The sequence below is a fragment of the Dendrobates tinctorius genome, unplaced genomic scaffold (genome assembly GCF_039654945.1).
Source record: "Dendrobates tinctorius isolate UK_male_01 unplaced genomic scaffold, ASM3965494v1 ptg000161l, whole genome shotgun sequence".
Classification (NCBI taxonomy): Eukaryota; Metazoa; Chordata; class Amphibia; order Anura; family Dendrobatidae; genus Dendrobates; species Dendrobates tinctorius.
In genome coordinates this window covers 2,077,061-2,104,512 of record NW_027361828.1, presented here as the reverse complement: position 1 = coordinate 2,104,512, position 27,452 = coordinate 2,077,061, and the positions used below count along the sequence as shown (strand labels likewise).

At 46.0% G+C, this 27,452-nt stretch overlaps 1 protein-coding gene across 4 annotated transcripts in view; it reads left to right on the top strand.

Annotated features, from left to right (window-relative positions):
* INPP4B (inositol polyphosphate-4-phosphatase type II B) overlaps positions 1-27,452 on the top strand; it is a 1,297,521-nt gene that overhangs the window by 1,119,247 nt on the left and 150,822 nt on the right. For all 4 annotated transcript variants that reach the window (XM_073549778.1, XM_073549777.1, XM_073549779.1 and 1 more), the window contains one exon: positions 20,522-20,660. In XM_073549778.1, the coding sequence (XP_073405879.1) occupies positions 20,522-20,660 (139 nt within the window). The remainder of the gene's footprint in view (positions 1-20,521; positions 20,661-27,452) is intronic.

Below are 27,452 nucleotides of genomic sequence, written 5' to 3'. Positions count from 1 at the left end.
GCCTGTGACAGAGCGCTCAGATATTCAGTGGGCCTCACACAATCCATAAGTGTCCAGTGTCCACAAGTGTGTGCACAAATTCAAAATCTCCCTTATCCTCTAGTCACTTTGGTCACAGCTCTGCCATCGAGCCTGTGACAGAGCGCTCAGATATTCAGTGGGCCTCACACAATCCATAAGTGTCCAGTGTCCACAAGTGTGTGCACAAATTCAAAATCTCCCTTATCCTCTAGTGACTTTGGTCACAGCTCTGCCATCGAGCCTGTGACAGAGCGCTCAGATATTCAGTGGGCCTCACACAATCCATAAGTGTCCACAAGTGTGTGCAGAAATTCAAAATCTCACTTATCCTCTAGTGACTTTGGTCACAGCTCTGCCATCGAGCCTGTGACAGAGCGCTCAGATATTCGGTGGGCCTCACACAATCCATAAGTGTCCAGTGTCCACAAGTGTGTGCAGAAATTAAAAATCTCCCTTATCCTCTAGTGACTTTGGTCACAGCTCTGCCATCGAGCCTGTGACAGAGCGCTCAGATATTCAGTGGGCCTCACACAATCCATAAGTGTCCAGTGTCCACAAGTGTGTGCACAAATTCAAAATCTCCCTTATCCTCTAGTGACTTTGGTCACAGCTCTGCCATCGAGCCTGTGACAGAGCGCTCAGATATTCAGTGGGCCTCACACAAACCATAAGTGTCCAGTGTCCACAAGTGTGTGCAGAAATTAAAAATCTCCCTTATCCTCTAGTGACTTTGGTCACAGCTCTGCCATCGAGCCTGTGACAGAGCACTCAGATATTCAGTGGGCCTCACACAATCCATAAGTGTCCAGTGTCCACAAGTGTGTGCACAAATTCAAAATCTCCCTTATCGTCTAGTGACTTTGGTCACAGCTCTGCCATCGAGCCTGCAACAGAGCGCTCAGATATTCAGTGGGCCTCACACAATCCATAAGTGTCCAGTGTCCACAAGTGTGTGCAGAAATTAAAAATCTCCCTTATCCTCTAGTGACTTTGGTCACAGCTCTGCCATCGAGCCTGTGACAGAGCGCTCAGATATTCAGTGGGCCTCACACAAACCATAAGTGTCCAGTGTCCACAAGTGTGTGCACAAATTCAAAATCTCCCTTATCCTCTAGTGACTTTGGTCACAGCTCTGCCATCGAGCCTGTGACAGAGCGCTCAGATATTCAGTGGGCCTCACACAATCCATAAGTGTCCAGTGTCCACAAGTGTGTGCACAAATTCAAAATCTCCCTTATCCTCTAGTGACTTTGGTCACAGCTCTGCCATCGAGCCTGTGACAGAGCGCTCAGATATTCAGTGGGCCTCACACAAACCATAAGTGTCCAGTGTCCACAAGTGTGTGCAGAAATTAAAAATCTCCCTTATCCTCTAGTCACTTTGGTCACAGCTCTGCCATCGAGCCTGTGACAGAGCGCTCAGATATTCAGTGGGCCTCACACAATCCAAAAGTGTCCAGTGTCCACAAGTGTCTGCAGAAATTCAAAATCTCCCCTGTCCTATAGACACCTTGTACCTTGTTTTACATTACTATATAGTTTGTTGGATTTTGTCTACATTTCTACCAAAAATGAGGAAGTCTGGTGGAAGAGGCCGTGGAATTGGGCGGGGGTTGGCAGCTGGTAATGATGGTGTTGGTGGTGGATCTGATGGTAGTGGCAAGAGCAAAATAGGACAGAATGCAGGAGGTGTTGAGCCTGCGTCATCGTCTGGCTACATAAGGCCTCGAACGCTTAGTTTTCTAGGAGTTGGCAAACCGCTTTTAAAGCCAGAGCATCAGGAAAAAGTTTTGTCTTACATTGCTGACTCAGCCTCCAGCTCTATCGCCTCCTCTTCTTCAGTTGTAAAAAGTAAAAGCACTGAGTCGTCATTGGAGGCTCATGTTCATGAACCACACCTTTCCTTGTGTCCTTCACCCCAACCAAGATTGAAGGATGACGCAGGCCATACTACTGATTACTCCATGGAGCTGTTTTCACATACCATGCCTGGATTATCAAGTGAAATGGTGAATTACCCAGGCCAAGATGAATCTGACATGGAGTGCACTGATGCACAGCCGCTGATGGATGATTCTGCTGGTACATTCACTCAGAGCACTACATTGTCCTCGCAGTGTACAGAGCCAGATTCTGACCCTGATGAGACTCAGGTGCCCCTTCTCGCACACTATACCACCATACACGGTGACACAGAGGAAGGTGCACATGACATAGAAGAGGAGGTGATGGATGACCCAGTTGTTGACCCAGATTGGCATCCATTGGGGGAAGAGGGTGCTGCTTCCAATAGCTCAGATGAGGAGCATCCACAGCAGACATCGACATCGCAACAGCTGTTATCTGGCAGGCCCGGAGCACTCCAAAGACAGGTTCCAAACATCAAAATAGTTGCTGGACAGCTTGTCCAGAGGGTCAAAAGATCACAGCGTGCTAGGCCGCAAAATGTCTGCCAAAGTAGGAAGAGTGCAGTGTGGCACTTTTTTGAACAAAATCCTCATGATCAGGCCAAGGTTATCTGTAAGAAGTGCGCAAAGACCTTTAGCCGAGGGAAAAATCTGAAAAATTTGAATACCAGTTGCATGCTTAGACATTTAACCAGCATGCACTTGCAAGCGTGGACACAACACCAAACCTCAAGTGCCACATGTGCAACTGATCACAACGAAAGTAGTCAGCAACGCTACATTGTTTCCCCCACTGTAAGCCCACCGGTTAGCACAGCAGCAAATGTTGAGGTGTCGTTGCAAGGCCACAGCAGTGAGGGAATCCCACTGTTATATCAACGAAAGACTGATTCTAGGCCATCAGAAAGAACAACAACTCCATCACCATCATCAACCGTCTCTCAGTCCGCCCTGTCCACCGCTACTTCCACCATATGCAGCTCTCAAGTCCAGCTCACCCTCCCAGACACTATGAGTAGGTCAAGAAAGTACTCAGTCTCTCATCCGCGTACACTGGGTTTGAACGCCCACATTGCCAAACTAATCTCGTTTGAGATGATGCCCTTTCGGTTGGTGGAAAGCACAGCTTTCCGCGAACTCATGGCCTATGCAGTACCACACTATGACCTACCCAGTCGCCACTTCTTCTCTCGCAAAGCCATCCCAGCCCTCCACCATCATGTGAAAGACCGCATTGTCCATGCACTCAAGCAGTCAGTGAGCGGAAAGGTGCACCTCACAACTGATGCATGGTCCAGTCGGCATGGCCAGGGCCGTTACGTGTCCATCACTGCGCACTGGGTTAATGTGGTGGATGCAGGGTCCACAGGGGACAGCGGTGGTGGGACAGTGCTGCCTAGCCCACGGTATAGGAAACAGTTGGCTGTAGGCGTTCGACCCTCCTCCTCCTCCTCCTCCTCCTCCTCCAGAAGCGAAAGCTCGTCCACAGAGCGCAGTCGTACGAGCACTCCATCTGCAGCTGCCACTGTTGCACACGATGTGTCCCCCTATCGAGCAGCTAGTGGAAAGCGTCAGCAGGCTGTGTTGCAGATGATGTGTTTGGGCAACAGACACACCGCCGAGGTGCTGGCCGAGTACTTGAAGCGACAAACTGAGTCATGGCTGGGCAGTGTACATCTTGAGGCAGGCAAGATAGTTAGTGATAACGGACGTAATTTTGTGGCAGCCATAGCCCTTTCAAAACTCAGCCACATACCTTGCTTGGCTCACACCTTGAACCTGGTGGTGCAGTGCTTCCTCAAAAATTATCCGGAGTTAACAGCCCTGCTCCAGAAGGTGCGAAGACTGTGCGCGCACATCCGCCGGTCGCCTGTACACTCCGTTCGTATGCAGAAGCTGCAGCGATTGCTCCACCTTCCCAACCACCGCCTCATTATCGACATTGCAACAAGGTGGAACTCCACCCTGCACATGGTGGAGCGGCTGTGCGAGCAGAGGCAAGCCATAATGCATTTGTGGGAGGATACACGGCCAGGCACTTTGAGAGCAGACATGGAGTTGACAGGTGTGCAGTGGTCGCAGCTGAAAGACCTCTGTAAAGTCCTTCAGTGTTTTGAGGAATGCACACGGCTGGTAAGCGCAGACGACGCCATCCTAAGCATGAGCATCCCACTTATGCGTCTGCTCATGCAAACTTTGACGCACCTTAAGGAGCAGGCGTCTGCAGCCAATGTTGATGAGGAGGAAGAGGAGGAGGGAATCCTTGATGACATTCAGCCATTGTCTGCTCAGGGACCTCTCCTGGACGAGGTGGAGGATGAAGAGGAGGAGGAAGATGATGGGGATGATTACTTAGGGGAGGAGGATGCATCTCGTGGGGCAAGTGAAAATGTTGGCGTGGCAAGGTCTGGTACAGGGTTTGTGCGTGACTGGAGGGATGTGGATTTGCCAGAAAGTGCTCCTCCAACCAGCACTCGCAGTGCATCATTGACACCGGGAACATTGGCCCACATGTCAGATTATGCCTTGCAGATCCTAAAAAGGGACCCCCGCATTGCCAAAATGATGAACGATGACGACTACTGGTTGGCCAGCATCCTGGATCCACGCTATAAAGGCAAATTACAAAACATCATGCCACAGGAGAACCTTGACCTAATATTGGCTAATAAACAAGCAACTCTGGTAAATCGGTTGCTTGAGGCATTCCCAGCACACAGCAGCGGTGATGGTTCTCACACGAGCCGTACGGGCCGGGGGCAGCTTGGCAGAGGTGTTCGTGGTGCACACAGCAGAAGTGGCGTTGGAGACAGGGGTTTCATGACAATGTTGTGGACTGATTTTTCAAGTACCGCTCACACAACTGGTAATACTGCATCGATGGAAAGTGACAGGAGACAGCAGTTGTCAACTATGGTTACAAACTACTTTTCCTCCCATATCGATGTTCTCCCACACAGGTCATTCCCCTTTGACTATTGGGCCGCTAAACTGGACACCTGGCCTGAATTGGCCCAATATGCCTTACAGGAGCTCGCTTGCCCAGCTGCAAGTGTGCTATCGGAAAGAGTCTTCAGTGCAGCTGGATCAATCCTGACAGAAAAAAGGACCCGTCTGTCAACCCAAAATGTGGATGATCTAAAATTCATTAAAATGAACCATGCATGGGTTTCCAAGGATTTTGTCCCACCTTCCCCTGATGACACATAGGGTGACAGAAAAATGGCTTGCTTTGGTCCACCTCTTCCTGGGACTTCACCTATTTCGCCTTTTGCATCAGCTGAATGTCCAACATCAACATATGCCACTTTCTAAAACTCCCTAACTGTGCTGCCTCCCCCCCCATGGCCGGGGTCACCACCTAGCGCACGACACCATGCGAGTGCCGTTGCCCTGGACAGGTGGGTAGGCCCACTCTTGGGCGCGGGCACTGGCACAGGGTCCCTCATAGTGCAATCAAGTGTCTCTGACGGTGGTGGTGCACACCCGCCGTCAGACACACCGCTGTACTATGAGGGGCCCAGTGCCAGTACCGACGCCCACGAGTGGGCCCCAGCATTTGCAATCTTTACCTCTCCCTGCTCCTCCGCTGTGTAATCTGGGCCGCCAAATCCATACTGTGCCTGAAACCGTCTGAGCCTGCCTCCTGATGTATAGACATATATTTTGAATGTGTACGCTATCCATACATGTTATCCGGGGATACGGTACCCTTTCTCACCTTTGTGCAATCACCTGCAAGCCATACTGGGCCTAACACCGTCTGAGCCTGCCTCCTGATGTATAGACATATATTTTGAATGTGTACGCTATCCTTACTTGTTATCCGGGGATACGGTACCCTTTCTCACCTTTGTGCAATCACCTGCAAGCTATACTGGGCCTAACACCGTCTGAGCCTGCCTACTGATGTATAGACATATATTTTGAATGTGTACGCTATCCATACATGTTATCCGGGGATACGCTACCCTTTCTCACCTTTGTGCAATCACGTGTAATCCATACTGGGCCTGAGAATGGCTGGCGAGCTGTTAAGCAAGCTACAGCACCTGTGGTTTGCACACGTAAGTTTTTCATTTTTTCAGGAATGACGGCTAGGCCTAATTCCGGAACTGCGGTTGACCTGCACTTACTGGGAAATCAGCGTTCGCGGGTAATAATTGTAATCACAGATCCCCATCACTAACGTTGTTCAGCGGGTTATCTTCACCTGTAAGCGACAAACGCTGGCCTTTTCAGTGTAGCGCACATGCAGCCACGGACATGTAAGGGCATGACACACCAGTTATTGGCCAATCTCATGTGCCAGAGCCTCACGTGTCTCTCTGGTAAGCCGGACTCGGACCGCGGGGCATGACGGAGTCTCGTTCGTTAACGGAATTAAGCTTGCAATCTGTGCATCTTTTCTGTAGCTTGCATGGTTGAGGTTCCCCAGGTGGAGTCGAATTAACCCATAGGCTCCACTCCTGGTGGTGCCCTTCTGGACATTCCTTTAAGGTTCAGCTTTGCAACCATACTGCCCACGTAAAACAAACACTTTGCCTTCATGAACGCTGTTTGGAGGGTCATGACTCGTGGGAATAACGCCGCCCAATCAGTTAACCTGCTAGAGAGATCCTTCGTTGCTCCCAAGCATGACATCACACTCCCTAGGAGGAAGGTAATGCCACTGTGGCGACCGTACTCCTGGGGGCGACACAAGTGCACTGATGCCCAGCCACTGCTCGATGAATCTGCTGGTACATTGACCCAGACCACTACATTCCCCTCGCACACTACACGGCCTGAATCTGACCCTGATGAAACTCAGGTTACCCTTCCCATATACAGTTCCATCTTACACGGTGACAAAGAGGAAGCTGCAGATGAAAGTGCAGGTTCGGCCCACCCGCCATCAGACACACCACCGTACTATCAGGGGCCCTGTGCCAGTGCCGTCGCCAACGAGTGGGCCCCCCCTGCTTGCTCAGGATCACAGCACTTGCAAGGTTGAAATACTGTGCAGTGAGATGGAAGATGGGGACGACGAGGAGTCCAGACTAGTACAGGGATTCCCTAGCGAGGAGACTTATTTGATTGTTTTCAATGTTGGGACAGCAATTTTTGGGGAGCACTATACTCTGGAGAATGATAGATGGGGCCCACCATACACTGGAACATTCCAAAGGTGGACATCAGACACTGGAGCAGCATTTACAGGGCCCATTATACACTAGAGCATTAGAAATGGGGCCCATTATGTTTGGAGCATTATTTGGGCGCATAACACAGTGGAGCTTCATCCATGGGGACCAACATATACTGTAGCATTATGTGGAGCTCATCATATACTGTTTCAAACATTATATGGGACCAATGATTCTGTATGGAGAAATAGATGGGCCTCGTCATGAGATGTAAAAAGTGAAGTATTTTTCATTGTACTATACCGCTATTTCTCTGCCGTATCGGAGCATGATGAGTTGTGGTATGTGTTAAAGGGGCACTCTTTCGCCCAGGGCACATGAAAACCTGGAGCCAGCCCTCCCCCCCACAACTTTAGCCAAATAACCCCCATTTTTCAGTGCGTAACTTGTATTATGAAGTTAATTAAGGTTGACAAGCTTAAGTAAGAAGAATTGATGCTTTTGGCATTCAAATGGGCACTGTAGGTGTGTTTCCTGTCCTCCTCTCACTGCCGACTTTTATTCCCCATTGACTTACATTGGGTTTCGTGTTTCGGGACGACCCCGACTTTTCCCTATAATCGGACGATCTTGCTCGACCCGACTTTTGGAAAAGTCGGGTTTCACGAAACGAAACTCGACCCTAAAAAACCAAAAGTCGCTCAACTCTACTTAAGAAAGACAAATTAAGACTTTGGAGTAGCCTAGTCAAAATCCTGACCTTAATCCAATTGAGACGCTATGGCATGAGCTTAAAAATACGCTTCATGCTCGGAAACCTTTCAGTGTGGCTGAATTGCAACAATTTTGCGAAGATGAGTGGGCCAAAATTCCTCCAGAGGTTTGTTAATGACTTATTGCCAATTATTGCAAACGCTTGATTGCAATTGTTTCTTTACTAGGTTTAGGGGGCAATCACTTTTTCACACAGGGTCCTGTAGGTTTGCTTTTCTTTTTCCCTTCATAATAATGATCTTCATTTAAAACCTGCATTTTGTGTTTACTTGTGTTATCTCTGTCTAATATTTAAATTTGTTTGATGATGTGAAACATTTAAGTGTGACTAACATGCAAAAGAATAGGAAATCAGAAAGGGGGCAAACACTTTTTCACACAACTGTAGATGTCGGATTAATTTGTTTTGGCTGATAATGTGCAATACAACCATATTCACAAAGGAAATTTTTGCTATTTTTTATTTACCCAACCAGACACCAGCCTTAAAAATGAATCTAAATATCATGGTACAAATTGATCAACATGATTGTTTTTTTGCTATTCATTATATGGATATACAGCATTCTATCTCTAAGGGTCTGTGCAAATGTTGCAGATTCTGCTGTGGTGTACAATACCATTATATTCTATGTAAAACAGAAACCGCTGTGCACATGCTGTGGTTTTTCTGCGGATTTGAATCCGCAGCATGTCAATTCCTTGTGCGGAATCCGCAGCGGTTTTACGCCTGCTCCATTATAGAAATCTGCAGGTGTAAAAACTCAGGGGAAATCCACACAAAATCCGCAGGAAATTTGCACTAAATCTGCAGTTAAAACGCAGGTCATTTTACCTGTGGATTTAGCAAAATCTGCAGCTGAATCCGCAACGTGTGCACATACCCTAACACTTTATGACACAACTTCAAAAAGCTGGGATTGGCCCCCGAGAAACCAAGTGTGAAATGCATGTCAGGGCCTCTGCACAGCATACAAGTGCTACATATCATGGGTAAGAGTACTTCATATTTGCTTAGGCTTCACTTCAGTTAGGTTCCTCATGTGACCATTATGCTTCATTTGTGGGGAAACTGACACATTACGCAGCTACCTGCGGCAACTTACTGTTGTGAGAGGTTTAACAACATCATATACTGCGTAACTTACTGCTAAGCTTCTGTTGGAGTTTGTGCTGTGCGTATGACACTGATGCACTACCCCACCATTTCTAGAATAGCAAGCCAAGAGCTGCTACTATGGTAATGATGCTAGTCCCATAGAATGTGTAGCTAATTGCTTGTTTTTTGCTGACACACGGTTGTATCATGGCCCGCTTATCACATTTATTATGATTTTTATGGTGAATTAGTTTATACCTGTATGTCTTGTTTCTGTATTTAAAAATAAAACTAAATTTTTTATATTCTTATAAACAAGACATACAATTTACTTGTTCATATTGATATCTGGAGAATCAAGCTCCCAAATGTTCTTTCATGTTCTCATTGCTGTATGGAGAGTTTCTCATGGCTAATAATATGCCTTTTTTTCTAATCCATACCCCTAGCTATGTGTTTATAAAAACTGGGATTGATTGCAAAATCTCTCATAGAAGCCCACACCTGCCGTGTGCCATTTGTAATACCGATGTCTTATTTGGCAGAGGTCTTTGGTCCTTCTCAGGTTCGGGGACGACTACCTGTGTCACCCTTTTAGTTACATAATATTTGTCAACTACTAGTGATTTTCGTATTAGAGTGCAACGTACATAGTGAACTGCTGCAAAAATGTTCATAGCCACACACCTTTAGCCACAGTCCTCTGGGCCCTTTTGTGCCTTCCTTCCGAAACCACAGATGTTAGTATGGATGCCAGAACCCATCAGAAGAGTATCTTAGTGTCTCCCCCAAGGAAGCTTCTAGAAGTTCTACTTTATTTTTAGGAGCCATGGGTTTTGACAACTTTTCTGGAAGCCTGATAGGTTTCCACACTTTCTCAGATCCTCCTGCGCGTTTTAAAGGGGAGTTGGCGCTTACGAGCTACATCTCTGCTGACACTGAGAAAAACTGAGATTATTTGGAAATGACACTGGGTCACTAGTTTATAATGAACAAATACTGCATTAAAGACCACATTCTTCTTTCATTCCACAACACATTAGTGTACACAGCAAACATAAGATTTTGTGCCATAATTTCAGAAAGACATAAAATAAAGCATTTGGAAACCTTGTTTCTGTTGTTTAGGATCCAATGTGTATAGTACACTAAAGATTTATTAGTTTGTCAGTCTATCAGCACTGAGTATTTTATATTGTAACATCCAATGTGCTACCAGAGATATCTATCATCCCTGACAAGGTAATCACAAAAATTGCTCAGCAATCACACATTCCCAATTAAGGGTAATATACCACCAACAATAATTATCACTTTATGGTAACCAAAAAGTGGAAGATAACAATTTGGCACCACACAATGCCATATAGTTATAAAAACCACATTTTTATTGATATAAAACATAAATAACACAGGTACAACAAGAAAGGTGTCAAACAATGGAAAAAGGGACTAAAAAAGTCCATGTGAAGTCCTACCACAGCAATTTGTCTTGAACATTTCAGGACACCCAATGATATAGTGAAAAAGGGACAAGAACACACAGACGATGGTGTAAAGTAATAGATATGTTTGTCTATGATCGACATACAAAGATCAATCAATTGTACCAATCCCTTAAGTAAATCCCCTAAACGGTACTAACCGCAGGGCGGGTGAACAATAAAAGGTTAAATACCTATAAATGTCAGCTGGAGGAGATCCCTGAACGTCCCTTGAGCCCCAGCGCGTGTTTTGCACTGCTTCTTCCGGAGGCGTGTCTGGGCAGGGGGCATGACTCAGTCTAAATACCTGACCTATCGTCACCATTGGTCAGTGATAATGTGCCATCTGCATTAATAAAAATGAAGTGCTGGAATGATGCCTGCGCAATGCATACTAGAAGGTCCTGTATGTCGCTGTGTATGTGGAGGCATAGAGCGGTGCATGCCCCGATCACATGAGACCTGCCATCCAATCAGGGGAATAGTAGGCGGTCACGTGGCTCGGAAACCACAGGTCCTGTGAGGGACGTGTAGAGACCGCAACCACGGCAGACCACGGAGTAAACCTCCGGTGGTTCTGTATATCGGCATGCGCTCAGCCTCAGGAAAATTAATGAGCAGCAATTAAAATACAAACAAATCGCTTGCTATCAAATGGAAAAGACTAGATCACATGGACGTGAAGAAGGAATAAATATACACCTATATTAAGTGCAATATGAACAACCACTTATAATATTTGCCAGTGATATTGAAAGTAAAGTGCATTATGCATTATGATCATATTAATAACCATCCTTACTGACAATACATATATAATAATAACAACACTATGATCATTACGATAATATTAAAGTGCATTGTGCCAAGAAATATATTTGTGAACACATATACAGTGACAATATTCATGATACATATATAAATACAAAACCAATAATATATCAAATATTGCTGAAAAAAATTACAAAAATATCATTGCAATTTTAAACAGTGGAAAAAATACCCCATCATAATCATAGTCCACCATGATAAAAAATATATATGATACAATAAAATACCAATGTGAGTACGAAAAATCATTATGAAAAAAATAAATAATATGAAATAATACAAATAAAAAGATGAGAGGCCTGTAATTGATATCATAGGTACACCACAACTATGTGAGTCAATATGGTGATCAAATACTTATTTTCCGCCATAATTTGCAAAATAAATCTTGCCATATCAGACAAGGTGATTTTCTGGATTTGTTTTCTCATTTTGACTCTCATAGTTGTGGTCTACCTATGTAGTCAATTACAGGCCTCTTTCATCTTTTTAAGTGGGAGAACTTGCACAATTGGTGGCTGACAAAATACTTTTTTTTCCCCACTGTATTACTGCCGGATCCATCTGGGGATGGCTGGGATTCAGCTCCTGAGCCAGTGAGTTTACCATTACATCCTACTGCAGTCAGGAGGCAGCTATGATAGTGTCATGGTGCAGTGCCTGTCATGTCGGCGGCGGTAGCCGCCGCCGTCCCAGCAACAGCGGGGCCCGCCGCCGCCTTTACTTACCTGCACTCGCCGCGCTGCTCTGTGCCCGCCTCCTCTTCCTTCTCCTCCGTCCGGCGTGTGCCGGCTTCCTGCGGGCGCCTTAGGCCGCGCGCGCTCTGCAGATCCTTTAACTCTGCAGTGCCCGCCCAGCGGTCTGAGCGCCCAATCAGCCGACTTCTACAGGGTATATCAGGCGTCTCCAACATGGTGGAGACGCCTGATTAACGTGTGGACTTCCCGTACGGTTTCCTGGCCTGGGTATTTAGGGGTTTCTCCCCTTCTCACTCCTTACACTCCTCTTCCCATTCCTGTACGCCGTGTCTCCCTCCTGTACTCCGTGCCTCCGTCCTGTGCTCCAGTGCCCAGTCCTACACTCCTCTGCCCAGTCCTGTACTCCGTGTCTCCCTCCTGTACTCCGTGCCTCCGTCCTGTGCTCCAGTGCCCAGTCCTACACTCCTCTGCCCAGTCCTGTACTCCGTGTCTCCCTCCTGTACTCCGTGCCTCCGCCCTGTGCTCCAGTGCCCAGTCCTACACTCCTCTGCCCAGTCCTGTACTCCGTGTCTCCCTCCTGTACTCCGTGCCTCCGTCCTGTGCTCCAGTGCCCAGTCCTACACTCCACTGCCCAGTCCTGTGCTTCGTGTCTCCGTCCTGCACTCCGTGTCTCCGTCCTGTACTCCAGTGCCCAGTCCTATACTCCAGTTCTCAGTCCGGCACCCTCCACTCAGTCCTTCGAGCCGCCCCTCTTGGTTCTAGCAGTCGCGGCATCTGTCTCCCTAGGGTCTGCCCCTAACGGCCCCTGTATAGGGATCGGCAACACCTGGCGCTTACCCCTGAGAGCTCCAGTGCCGCGATCCAGAGGGTCCACTCTCGGACGTAACCTATTTGTTATCACAGCATACGTCACAGCATAATCAGGCCATGGACCCTGCTAGCGCCTCCGCGACCACCCAAAAAGAATTGCTCTTTTTGCGTGAAAATCAGACTAGAATAATGTCGTTTATGAAGTCCATGGACACCCGACTTTCCGCCTTACAAACCACTGACCCGGGGAACGCCCCGTTGCTAGCAGGACTCCAGCAGGAGCTCGCGCAGCAGCGTGACGCCCAATCCCACATTCTTAGCTACATGGCGTCTGTGGACGACCGACTCCAATCGCTACAGTCCTCTGCTGCCACTTCTGCCCTACCTCGGGATCCCTTATCGCATCCTCCACCACCCTTGGGGAAACCTCTCAGGTTTAGCGGTGACCCCAAGTTGTGTCGGGGGTTTTTGAACCAGTGCCATTTGCACTTCGAGCTCCTGCCTCAGCAATACCCCTCGGATTGGGCCAAGGTAGCTTTCATTGTGTCCCATTTAGAGGGAGAGGCCTTAGCTTGGGTAAATCCCCTCTGGGAGAGAGATGACCCGGTGGTATCTAGCATCCACAACTTCCTGGATACTTTCCGCAGGGTATTTGATGAGCCTGGCCGTGTGGCCTCCACCACGGAGGCTCTTTTCAATCTTCGCCAAGGCTCTCTCACCGTAGGTCAATATGCTATCCGCTTCCGGGCCCTGGCCTCTGAACTGGGGTGGAATAACGAGGCTTTGGTTGGGGCCTTTTGGAGGGGACTCTCGGGTAAAATAAAGGATGAGCTGGCTGGCCGGGACACCCCTACCACTCTTGAGGATCTCATATCCCTAGCTACCCATATTGATTTACGGTTCCAGGAACGCTCCCGGGAGTCAGTTAGGGAGAAGAGATCTTTTCGGCTATACCAGGCACCTATTCCCCGCTCCCCAGCGTCTTCCAGTAATTCCACTCCTGAGCCCATGCAAGTAGACCGTGTAAGGTTGTCAGAGCAGGAACGCAGGGAGAGAAGGACACAGGGCCTTTGCCTTTATTGTGGCGGGGCTAACCATTTTGTGCGCACGTGCCCAGTGCGGCCGGGAAACGCCTCCGCCTAGGCCAGGTAAGAGAGGCCTCCCTAGGTGACACCGATTCCTCTCTACCCCTTACTATTTCGGCTTTAATTGTTTCAGGTCGGGAGCACAGATCTGTGGAGGCGTATGTGGACTCGGGTGCTGCTGGTAACTTCATCCGGCTCAAGGAAGTGGACCAGCTGCGAATTCCGGTTGTGACGTTAGAGAGTCTGCGCTCCATCGCTTCCGTGGATGGCAAACCGCTACCTGAACCTATCACCATGGTCGCTCTTGAGGTGGAGATACAAGTTGGAGCTCTTCACCGAGAAAAAAATCGCCTTTTATGTTTTGCCCAGTTTGTCTCATGCCGTGCTCCTCGGCTTACTCTGGCTTCGTCTACACGAGCCCATTCTAGACTGGCTTTCCGGGGAGATCCTCCGTTGGGGACACTTCTGCCATAAACGCTGTCTGTTGCCGGTATCTCGCCCCAGTCCGCAGCAAGCTCCTATCGATCTTCCTGGGCTTCCTATGGCTTACCACTCATTTGCCGACGTCTTCAGTAAGAAGGAGGCTGAGATTCTACTGCCGCATCGTGCCTATAACTGCCCTATTGAGCTGTTGCCAGGAGCAATCCCTCCCAGGGGAAGAATTTATCCCCTGTCGTCGGCAGAAACCACGGCCATGTCTGAATATGTCCAGGAGAACTTGGCTCGGGGTTTTATTCGGAAGTCATCTTCTCCTGCTGGAGCAGGATTCTTTTTCGTCCGGAAGAAAGACGGATCCCTTCGGCCATGTATTGACTACCGGGGCCTGAACAGTATCATGGTCAAGAATAGGTATCCCCTGCCGCTGATCCCAGAACTCTTTGACCGCTTGAGAGGGGCCCGGATCTTCACCAAATTGGATCTGCGGGGAGCCTATAACTTGATCCGAATCCGCTTCGGGGATGAATGGAAGACGGCCTTCAATACTCGGGACGGCCATTACGAGTATTTGGTTATGCCCTTTGGTCTCTGCAATGCCCCGGCGGTTTTTCAGGAGTTCGTTAATGAGATCTTCCGAGACCAACTCTACTCTTCTGTCGTGGTATACTTAGATGACATACTCATCTTTTCTCCCGACTTATCCACTCACAGAAAAAGTGTTCGGCTGGTTCTGCAACGTCTACGGGAGAACAGACTCTACGCCAAACTAGAAAAGTGTCTGTTCAAGCAGTCCTCGTTGCCTTTCCTAGGGTATATCATCACGGACTCTGGAATAATGATGGATCCCGAAAAATAATTGGCTGCCGTGCTCAAGTGGCCACGTCCGGTTGGAGTAAAAGCCATCCAGCGGTTCCTGGGTTTTGCGAACTATTACAGACAGTTCGTTCCCTTCTTCTCCTCGGTAACCAAGCCCATCTCTGCTCTGACCAGGAAGGGGACCAAACCAAATGCCTGGACTCCAGAGGCTGAAGAGGCCTTTCTTGCTTTGAAGCAGTCCTTTGCTACCGCCCCGATTTTACATCGACCGTTGGTCAATAGGCCCTTCATCCTAGAAGTGGATGCCTCTTCTACTGGTGCGGGAGCGGTGCTTTCTCAGCGGAAGACTTCTGGTCAAGTGGTACCATGTGGATTCTTCTCTAGGTCGTTCTCTCCCGCAGAATGCAATTATGCCATTGGGGACTGGGAATTACTGGCCATTAAGATGGCCCTGGAGGAGTGGCAGTATCTTTTGGAAGGGGCAGTTCATCCATTCATAATCTTCACGGATCACAAGAATTTGGCAGTCCGCGCAAAGGCTCAACTCCAGGCAAGCCAGGTGGTCGCTATATTTCTCCCGGTTTGACTTCAAACTCCATTTTCGACCGGGGGACAGAAACATCAAGGCAAATGCTCTGTCCAGGTCCCTACAATCACCTGAGGTTGAGGAAGGTTCATCTCACATAATTGAGCCTGCCAAAATTGTCACCGTGGCGCCCGTGACGCTTTCTCCCATTCCGCCAGGCAAGACCTTCGTTCCACAGAATAAGAGGTCTGAGGTCCTGGATTGGGGGCATTCTTCCAAGGTTGCAGGTCACGTCGGGGTCAAGAAAACCCTCAGCCTTCTTTCGCGCTACTACTGGTGGCCATCCCTTCGCCAAGATGTGACTGATTTTATAGCCTCCTGTACGGCTTGTGCTCTGAACAAGGTACCAAGAAGTCTGCCGTCCGGTGTGCTCCGCCCTTTGCCTCCTCCTGAAGCCCCTTGGTGACAAATTGGTATGGATTTCATCACCGATCTTCCACGTTCTTCCGGATGTACTACCATCTTAGTAGTGGTCGATCGGTTCTCCAAAATGGCCCATTTCATCCCTCTGCCCGGATTACCCATGGCATCTGAGCTGGCCAAGGTCTTCATACACCAGATCTTTAGGCTTCACGGACTCCCTCAACGAATTGTCTCTGATCGCGGAGTCCAATTTACCTCCCGTTTCTGGAGGGCACTCAGCAAGCTCATGGGTATATCTCTGGACTTCTCCTCTGCTTATCACCCTCAGTCCAATGGGCAAGTTGAGCGAATCAATCAGGTATTAACTGCCTACCTGCATCACTTATCTAACGCCCATCAAGACAACTGGGTGTCTCTTCTGCCGTGGGCAGAGTTTGCCCACAACAACCATCCCAGTGAGTCCACCACCAAAACGCCGTTCTTTGTGGTTTCCGGCAAGAACCCTGGTGTTCCACTACCTCTCCCTACGCCTTCTGGTGTTCCCGCAGCAGATGCCCTCGCCACCGAATTTTCTCAAGTCTGGAAGGAGACCAGAGAAGCTCTTGAAAGATCCAGTATCCGGATTAAAAGATATGCAGACAAGAGGCACAGGGACCTTCCACCTTACCAACCTGGCGACAAAGTTTGGCTGTCAACTAAGTATATCCGTTTGAAGTTGCCTTCTTACAAACTGGGTCCTCGGTACATCGGCCCGTTCCAGGTCTTGAGACGCATTAATAACGTGGCTTATAAATTAAAGTTGCCGGCTTTGCTTCGGGTCCCTAACGCCTTCCATGTCTCGCTCCTTAAACCTGTTGTGCTGAATCGATACTGCTCAGTTCCCCCTTCTTCTCCTCAGCCTTTAGGGGCCGATGATGTCTTTGAGGTGAAAGAGATTCTTGCCGTGAAAAAAGTTCGGGGGCGTACCCTCTACCTCATTGATTGGAAGGGTTTTGATCCCGAGGAGAGGTCCTGGGAGCCTAAAGAGAATATTAATGCTCCTCGTCTTTTAAAGAGGTTTTTGTCTAACCTCAAGAAGGGGAGATGTAAAGGGGGGTACTGTCACGTCGGCGGCGGCAACCGCCGCCGTCCCAGCAACAGCGGGGCCCGCCGCCGCCTTTACTTACCTGCGCTCACAGCGCCGCTCTGTGCCCGCCTCCTCTTCCTTCTCCTCCGTCCGGCGTGTGCCGGCTTCCTGCGGGTGCCTTAGGCCGCGGACGCGCGCTCTGCAGATCCTTTAACTCTGCAGCTCCTGCCCAGCGGTCTGAGCGCCCAATCAGCCGACTTCTACAGGGTATATCAGGCGTCTCCAACATGGTGGACACGTCTGATTATCGTGTGGACTTCCCATACGGTATCCTGGCCTGGGTGTTTAGGGGTTTCTCCCCTTCTCACTCCTTATACTCCTCTGCCCAGTCCTGTACGCCGTGTATCCCTCCTGTACTCCGTGCCTCCGTCCTGTGCTCCAGTGTCCAGTCCTACACTCCTCTGCCCAGTCCTGTACTCCGTGTCTCCCTCCTGTACTCCGTGCCTCCGTCCTGTGCTCCAGTGCCCAGTCCTACACTCCTCTGCCCAGTCCTGTACTCCGTGCCTCCGTCCTGTGCTCCAGTGCCCAGTCCTACACTCCACTGCCCAGTCCTGTGCTTCGTGTCTCCGTCCTGCACTCCGTGTCTCCGTCCTGTGCTCCAGTGCCCAGTCCTACACTCCACTGCCCAGTCCTGTGCTTTGTGTCTCCGTCCTGCACTCCGTGTCTCCGTCCTGTACTCCAGTGCCCAGTCCTATACTCCAGTTCTCAGTCCGGCACCCTCCACTCAGTCCTTCGAGCTGCCCCTCTTGGTTCTAGCAATCTGCCCCTAACGGCCCCTGTATAGGGGTCGGCACCACCTGGTGCGCTCACCCCTGGGAGCTCCAGTGCCGCGATCCAGAGGGTCCACTCGGTTATCACAGCATACGTCACAGTACCCTCTTGAGAATACATTTCTTCAGGCATCATACAGCTGTATCTACGGAGAATACTTTGGCAGGCATCATACTGCACCTCCTAAAGAGAAAATCTCTGCAGATACCATACAGTGTCTCATAGAGAGAAAATCTCTAAAGACAGTGTAAAGGGTTGAGAGTCTTACCCCTTAATACCTCCATGTTGTTATTGTGTATGTATATATGTATTTGTATATATTTAATTCTGTTGTTGCATATTATCATATATCTTATGTTGTTGTATTATCTATATTTCATATGCTGCTATGTTTCTGCACAATGTAGATAATAGGGACAGTGCGTGTACAGTATGTCCACTAGATGGAGCATGGAGCTCAGTAGTTTAAGTCACACTGTAAATAGTTAATGATAGGAGGGGCTAGCTGGGGAGTAGGATAGCAGGACTTCCTAGTTTGTGTCAGTCGGGCTCGGGAGCTGAGAGAGCCCAGTCCAGGGCCTGACCCCTGTGTGCTCGGGTGGGCTATATGACCGAGCTGCCTAACTACCCCATAACATTAAAGGGTATTCCCAGCCATCCACGGGGGAACTTAGAGAAGAACCCAGGTACAGCAGAACCAGCAATAGAGAGGAAAAAAAGGAAGTAGAGGAAGATTGAAGGTCACCCTAAAAGTGTACGGGCAGGTCACTCCAGAATGTGGCGGATAGCCTCGTGGGCTGGATCTCTGATGTCTGAGGCAAAACGGATTGGAGAACGCTTCACCGTGGTAACGCTTTCACATGGAGCATCATAGATAAAATAAAATCTCTACAGACACCATACAGTACCTCCTAGGGAGAAAATCTCTGGAGGTACCATACAGCGCCTCATAGGGAGAAAATCTCTACAGACACCATGCAATACCTCCTAGGGAGAAAACCTCTGCAGGTACCATACAGTATCTCTAAGATAGAAAACCTCTGTAGGTACGCGCCATGCGTATGCGCCATATAGCTCCTTCTAGGGAGAAAACCTCTGCAGGTATACAAGTCCTCATAGAGAAAATTTCTACATGCACCGTACAGTACTTTCCAGGAAAAAAAAAACCTCTGCTGGTATCATATAGCGCCTCCTAGGAAGAAAACATCAGCAGGCACTATACTGCAGTTCCTAGGGAGAAAATCTCGTATACAGTATGTCATGGAGTGCTGATAGCCATATAGTAAGAAACCATTGTGTGCTCAATAAGCACACAAATCAACTTTGTGTATGGCATCTTAACCTAATTTTCTTAGTCAACAATCAAAAAAAAACCTAGATGATGTGCAGACGCTTGTTTGGTGTTTTCTAATAGCCCCTTCGTGACCGGGCCAATTTTTTAAATTCTGACCAATGTCACTTTATGTGGTCATAACTCTGGAATGCTTCAACAAATCCCAGTGATTTTGAGATTGTTTTTTCGTGGCACATTATAATTTATGGTAATAGTAAATTTAGATTGATATGTTTTGTATTTATTTATAAAAATATCAGAAACTTGACAAAAACATAAAAAAAATTGCAGTTTTCAAACTTTGAATGATTATCCCTTTAACCCAGATAGTCATACCACAGAAAAACATGAATAAATAACATTTCCCACATGTCTGCTTTACATCAGCACCATTGTTAAAACTGTCATTTATTTTGTTAGCCTTTTAGGAGGTTTAAAATTGTAGCAGCAATTTTTCATTTTTTCAAGGAAATTTACAAAATTTATTTTTTTGAGGGACCTATCCAGGTTTGAAGTGACTTTAGGGGTCCTATATATTGGAAAACCCCAAATGTGATACCATTTTATAAACAGCACCCCCTGACATATTGAAAACTGCTGTCAGGTAGTTTATTAACCCTTCAGGTGATTTTCAGGAATTAATGCAAAGTGGTATAGCCGGAATGAAAAAGTTTGTTTACCACCTAAATGTCGCTAACTTCTGAACTGACCGCTATATCCGGGAGACTCTAAGGCCGCTATTTGGCCATGAACTGCTATGGCAAACATCAGGATCACAGAATCATGATCTCAGTGTATCAATTAGATTAAAATGCAAGCCCCCCACAATCTTTTAACCATTTATTTGATGTAGTCACTTTTGACAGCAGCAACTAAGGGGTTAAACAGATATGGACGGTCCCAACACAGATGATTTGTGAAACAGCAAGTTGTCAGATATAGTGGACAGCCAACAGCTGCTGGATTGTCACCTTTATGGGGATGATATTCTCTTATATCTCAGGTCAGTATATATACATATTGGCGGTCTTGAAGGGGTTTATTTGTAATGCTCATAAAATGAATGTAGCTCGCGGGCTTCACAGTACAATTCTTTCATAACATCTCACTATTATTCCTCAGTCAGCACCCTACTTTAAGATATCGCTTTGGCTTCATGCATCTGCTGTTATGTTGCTGTATTTCTATCTCTTGGTTATGTGTGCAGTCTTGTGATTAGTGTATCTTTTGTGATGCTTATGTTCTTTTCAGGATAGGGTGTGGGCCAACGTAGGGAAGAGTCTAAACTGCATTATTGCCATGATAGACAGACTTCTTGAACAAGGAGAAAGCACAAAAGATAACGAAACAGACTCTACAGATGAAGATCTCATCACATCGCACATAAATGGTAAGATATCACCACGTGAATGAACCACATCTACTTACAAGAATATGGAGTAGAGCACAATAGCCTTTCCCTGAGGTTATTGTACTGTAGACAGCATTTTATCAGCCGTTGTCCCTGCTGCAGTATTATTTACCCAGTGACATTACATTGGATTTCCAGATGTACTGGTCACGCTCAATTGGATGAGTAGAGAGCAAAATGACATGGTTTCCTTTCAATGTTTCATTTATCTCAGATTACTTTTAGCAGTTTAGACAGACAGTATAAGGTATGTATCAGCACTAGTTTTTAACAAGAAGAAAAAGTTCGTTCAGCACACCGGCATAAATGAAAAAAACTTTATTAGGCTAATATGCCATATTAAAATGCAAAAAACACCTGACGCGTTTCCGGTGCATAAAGGCACCCTTAGTCATAGGTAAATAAAAACAATATGCATAGAAAAATATATACAGGTTACAAACCAATCACAAAGCTTGCAATTAATTACAAAAAGTGGCAACACATGAAAGGAAAAGTGAACGGTTCCTTGCAATGATACAGATCACTCCAGAATTGAAGTTCCCAAGAGAGAAAAAAAAAAAAAAGAAAAAGGTACAATAATATAAATGGATATATCTAAAAGTAATTAAATAACTCCAAGGTAATCTTCTAATGGAAAATGGATTTTCTGCGCAGAAATGAATGATTCCATGCGAAAGGTGTGAATGAGTGCCTATGGACAATATAAAGTTAGTTAGAATCAAAAAGAATTTTTTTTTTTTTTTACACCTCAAAAATAATTTATAGATGCGCAGGAATGAGTGGTTCCATGCAAAAGGTATAAATAGGTACCTACAAACAATATATGGAATTAATAACAATCAAATGGAGTTTTTTGCACGTATAATAAAATATTTCATGCAGAGAGTATGAATGAGTGCTTGCGAACAATATAAAGAATAGGACGACTGACCATGCTGTCCTCCTCCTTCTCATCCTTATCCTCCTCATCCCTGTCCTCAGGCCATCCCCGGTGAACAGACGATAAGACAGCTGTACTTTTAGTACCGTCTATAGCACAAGAAAGTAGCTTCTGTTCCTCTTCCTCCTCATTGTCTACCAATCCATTTTGCGACAACATGAGGCTGGGCTGAGTGTAATCACCCTGTATGGCTCCTTGCTCCATGTTCTCGTGCTATGCCTGCAATGCATCATCTTTAATTGTGAGCAGAGAGGTTTGCAGAATGCTGAGAAGTGGGATGGGGATGTTAATTATGGTGTCATTGCTGCTCACCATCTTGGTGCAGTCCTCAAAGTTCTGGAGCATGGTACAAATGTCTGACATCCATGTCCACCCCTGAGGTTGTATGTGTGGAGTTGCAACTGAATATTGATGGCCTTGTTGATGCTGGTAGTCAAAAACTGCCCTCTTCTGCTCACAAATCCTTTCCAACATATGCAGTGTAGAGTTTCAACGCGTGGGGACATCACACACCAGTCAGTGAGCCGGAAGGGTGGACATCTGCTGTGCTCACCAGCGTATTCATGCACCCACCTGTGGATCAATGAACTCAGCCCAAAGTGGTTTTCATTTGGATGCGATGCAAGCTCCCAGTCCTCCCTCTCCTGCACTAGTTTTTAACATCTATATTCATTCATTCATCATTGTTAATAAAAAATGATGAGACTTTCTCTTAGTGGATAATCTAAGAAAGTGATTTTCTATATACTGCATATACTTGATACCAGAGGAAACACAGAGATCATCGTCTGCTCCAGTATGTCACAGTACATGTTGGCATTCATGGTTCCCTCAAGAACTGTAGCTCCCCACAGCTGGCAGCACTCATGCTGCCCCAAACCATGACATTCCCACCACCATGCTTGACAGTAGGTAAGACACACTTGGCTTTGTACTCCTCACCTGATTGCTGTGCCACACGCTTGACACCATCTGAACCAAATAAGTTTATCTTGGTCTCAACAGACCACAGGACATAATTGTAGTAAGCCATATCTTTAGTCTGCTTGTCTTCAGCAAATTGTTTGCAGGCTTCCTTGTGCATCATTTTTAGAAGAGGCCTCTATCTGGAACGACAGCCATGTAGACCAATTTGATGTAGTGTGTGACGTATGATCTGACCAGCTGATCCTCCACCCCTTTATTCTCTGCAGCAATGATGGCAACACTCATACATCCATTGTGAAAATACAGTCTCTGGATATGATGCTCAACACGTGCAGTCAAGTTCTTTTTTTTACCAAGGCGAGACCAGTTCTGAGTGGAATCTGTCTTGGTAAACCTCTGTATGGTCTTGTCCACCATGCTGCAGCTCAGTTTCAGGGTGTAGACGATCTTCTTTTAGCCTAGGCAATCTTTAAGTAAAGCAACAAATCATTTTTTCAGATCCTAAGAGAGTTCTTTGCCATGAGGTGCCATGTTGAACTTCACTTGACCAGTATGTGAGTGTGAGAGCAATAACACCAAATTTTACACTCCTGCTCCACATTATTATATGGTACTTTGTAACATTAATGAGTCACATGACACCAGGGAGGGAAAATAGCTAATTGGACACAATTTGACCATTTTCACTTAGGGATGTGTTCACTTTTGTTGAAAGCAGTTTAGACATTAATGGCTGTGTGTTGAGTTACTTAGAGGGCACACCAAATTTATACTGTTATACAAGCTGTACACTGACTACTGTACATTTCATCAAAGTGTCATATCTTCAGTGTTGTATCATGAAAAAAAATAAAATGTTTACAAAAATGTGAGGGGTGTACTCACTTTTGTGATATACTGTGATTATAAATAGTATTTTGGCTTTATGCACCACATAACTTCTTTTTACATGTAAATCTACTTCCCTAGTCTGGAGCTGTAGTCACTCCTTGATATGGGAAACAGTCAGCAAACCCATAGACAAAAATGCTCATATCTTAACAACTTTGCCTACAGATATATAATAATATTTTAATATATAGCGAAACATTAGATTTTATAGCCTAGACACAAATATCGTGCAGTGCCTGGTGGAACCACAATTCTTTCCAGAATGTTAATCCATCAGAGCAAGTTCTGTGCCGACACTGAGCCAGCAGGGAACACTAGAAGACGTCAACCCTGAAACTTGCAGAATCTATGAACTGTTTAGACAATAATACAAGCTGTAAATTAGAATTACTAGAAGATAAGTAATGCAAAATATGGACCGTTTCACTATTCTAGTTAATATACTGTGTATAAAGTGTAAAATTTGGTTCTAAGACTAAGGTCACACTTGCACTTTGACATTTCATCCCCAGTTCCATTTGTTAATGAAAAAAATGTCAGAAACTGATGTGTTGCGCAACTGATTTAAACGCAAGCAGAAGAATTGGTTATTATTAGAGATGAGCGAATTTGTTTGGATTTTGGCCCCGAATCTGATTTTGACATATTCGAGCCATATTCGAACAATATTCGTGCCAAATGTAAGTCTTATGATCGGTTCCGAACATATTCGGTAATTTCTACTTCCATTGACTCTAATGATATTCAGCTGTGTTTGACAAATATTGCAATATTCATTGACGATCATATTCGGAACCGAATCCGACCAAATTCGTTCATCTCTAGTTATTATGGGGTCTGTCTAGGTTCTGTTCTGTTTTAGTTTTGAGCATAAAATAAGACAAACCTTTTACAGTAACCGCTGTTGTACTTCAGCAATTCAAATATAACCACAGAATGTACAGATGGATAATGATGGCACAATGATGGCCCACTCATGGTACACACACTCATGACACATTGATGACACTCTGGTGCACTGATGACACACTGGTGCACTGATGACACACTGGCGCACTGATGACACACTGGCGCACTGATGACACACTGGCGCACTGATGGCACACTGATGGTACACTGCTGCACTGATGGCACACTGATGGTACACTGATGCACTAATGGAACACTGGCGCACTTACGGCACACTGATGTAACGCTGACTCACTGATGGCTCACTGATGACACACTGATGGCATACTGATGACACACGGATATCGCACTGATGGCTTGCTGATGACATGCTGATGACACACTGACACATTGGCAAAACGATGGTACACTGATAACACTAATGGTACACTGACACACTGATGGCACACTAATGACATGCTGATGGTACACTGAAGCATTGATGACACACTGATGGCACACTGATGGTATACTGATACCTCACTGATGGCACAGTGATAGTACACTGATAACACATTGATGGTACACTGATGGCACACTTGATGGTACACTCATGGTACACTGATGGCACACTGAGGAACACTGATTTCACACTGATGGCGCACTGATGGTCCACTGATGCTACACTTATGGCACACTAATGGTACACTGATGAATCACTGATGGCACACTGATGGCATACTGTGGACACACTGGAGCATTGATGGCGCAGTGATAACACTGATGGTACACTGAAGCACTTATGGCACACTAATGACATACTGATGGTACACTGATGAAGCATTGATGACACACTGATGGTACCACTGATGATACCACTGTGCACTGAAAGTACACTGATGGTACATTCATGATACACTGATTGCACACTGAGGAACACTGATGACTCACTGATGGCATACTGTGGACACACTGGAGCATTGATGGCACAATGATGGTGCAATGATAACACTGATGGTACACTGAAGCACTGATGGCACACTAATGACATACTGATGGTACACTGATGAAGTATTGATGACACACTGATGGTACCACTGATGATACCACTGTGCACTGAAAGTACACTGATGGTACATTCATGATACACTGATTGCACACTGGCGTACTGATGATTTACTGATACCACACTGGTGGTACACTGATGACACACTGAGGCACCGTTGGCGCATTGATGGCACACTGATGGTACACTAATGACACACTGATGAATCACTGATGGCACACTAAGGAACACTGGCACACTGCTGAAGGCACACTAATAGTACACTGATGGCACACTGAGCAATACTGATGGCGCACTGATGATGCACTGATGACGCACTGATGATGCACTGATGGTACACTGAGGCACACTGATGATGCACTGATGGCACACTAGTGGTACACTCATGATGCACTGATGGCACACTAATGACACACTGATGAATCACTGATGGCACACTAAGGAACACTGGCACACTGCTGAAGGCACACTGATAGTACACTGATGGCACACTGAGCAATACTGATGGCGCACTGATGATGCACTGATGACGCACTGATGATGCACTGATGGCACACTGAGGCACACTGATGATGCACTGATGGCACACTAGTGGTACACTGATCACACACTGATCCAAAACACTGATGAAGCTATACCACTTTTTCTGGTACCGGTTTTATATGGACCTGTGAAGGGGGACTAAGTGTGATTTTTAGAACATTTCTGTAATGAAATGCTCCATTTTGTTCAGGTTTCCTTTAAGATCTTTTGTATAAATGCCACCCCTAACTTCCTCCCACCTATTCTGGGCTATACGTTAATGGTTTATAATTTGATGAACTACAGAGGACGGTGTTATATTATATTTTCTCATTATTTCCTAGATAAATTAAACCATGAGGTCTCGGTGTCAGGAGGACATATACAGCATTTCTTTGGTTAGGGAAAATGTACAGCGGCGATATATCTTCATAGTTCCTCTCTGACGACAAGTAAATTACATGCAGTGGAGTGTGGAGAGCCACAAGTGGCTTAGGCCAAGGTCAGGGGAAATAAATAGATCCAAGCTCTCTTTTATGCATTGCTTGGCAAAGTTTCTGCAGACCCGAAAGGAATGACATCATACCTATACATAGCTTCTGCTCCACTGCCCCATGTATGAGTCCATGACCCCGATGGTATGCATGGGCCCAATCATACAAAAGAATAGCTGCATGTGAGATCATTATTTAGGACGGAACACTTAGCTACCATTTTCAGAATCCCTTTATCAGTGACTTCACCTCAATGTATCCAAATGCGGAAAACCTAAAGTTTTGTAAAATCCCAGAACAGCAATGGAATGTGTGACTTGTACACCAGCGCCACCTGCTGAGGCTTGTAGAATAGCGCAGTTTTTCACAAAAAACAATTTTATATTCATTTAAAATTAAATTAAAAAAAAAGGGATGGCTTAAAATAAAGGGATACAAAGCCTGACGGTAACTGTTACATAGTTATTACTGATGTTACCTATGAAGTTACAGTAAGGTTCTTGTATGAAGTAGGTAAGGTCGTTCTCACATTTCATAACTAGCTGCAATCATAGCAGAATTGTTTTGTTTTTTACTTGAAATCTGCATTGCAGTACTGTATTAAATAAATGCAGGTGTTTTTTTAATTCCAAAAACAGCAGGATCCTAAAACCTTCTCTATAAAGGCAGTGAACAGAAATTGTTGTAATTCCTTAATGCAGCATGTGGTGGGGTCACTAAAAAACAAGAATCATTCCATTTTTGCCGGATTTTGTCATACTTTATGACAAAAAAAAAGCATTTTACTGCCCCAGCACAGAGTTCTGAAATCTCTTGCACAAGTTATTTTTTTTTCTATGCAGATTTGAAGCCTTTTCATATTTGCACGTTATTTTTTATTTTTTTGCAGTATTTTGGCTGCATTTTTCACCCATACTAATGTGCAGGGAAAAAATGGGTCAAAAACGTGTTTTGTTTTTTTTTTTGTTTTTTTTTTTACACAACGTTTTTCTGCTAAGAGACTCGTTTATGATACAGAAATGTCTGCAGCAAATATTTAA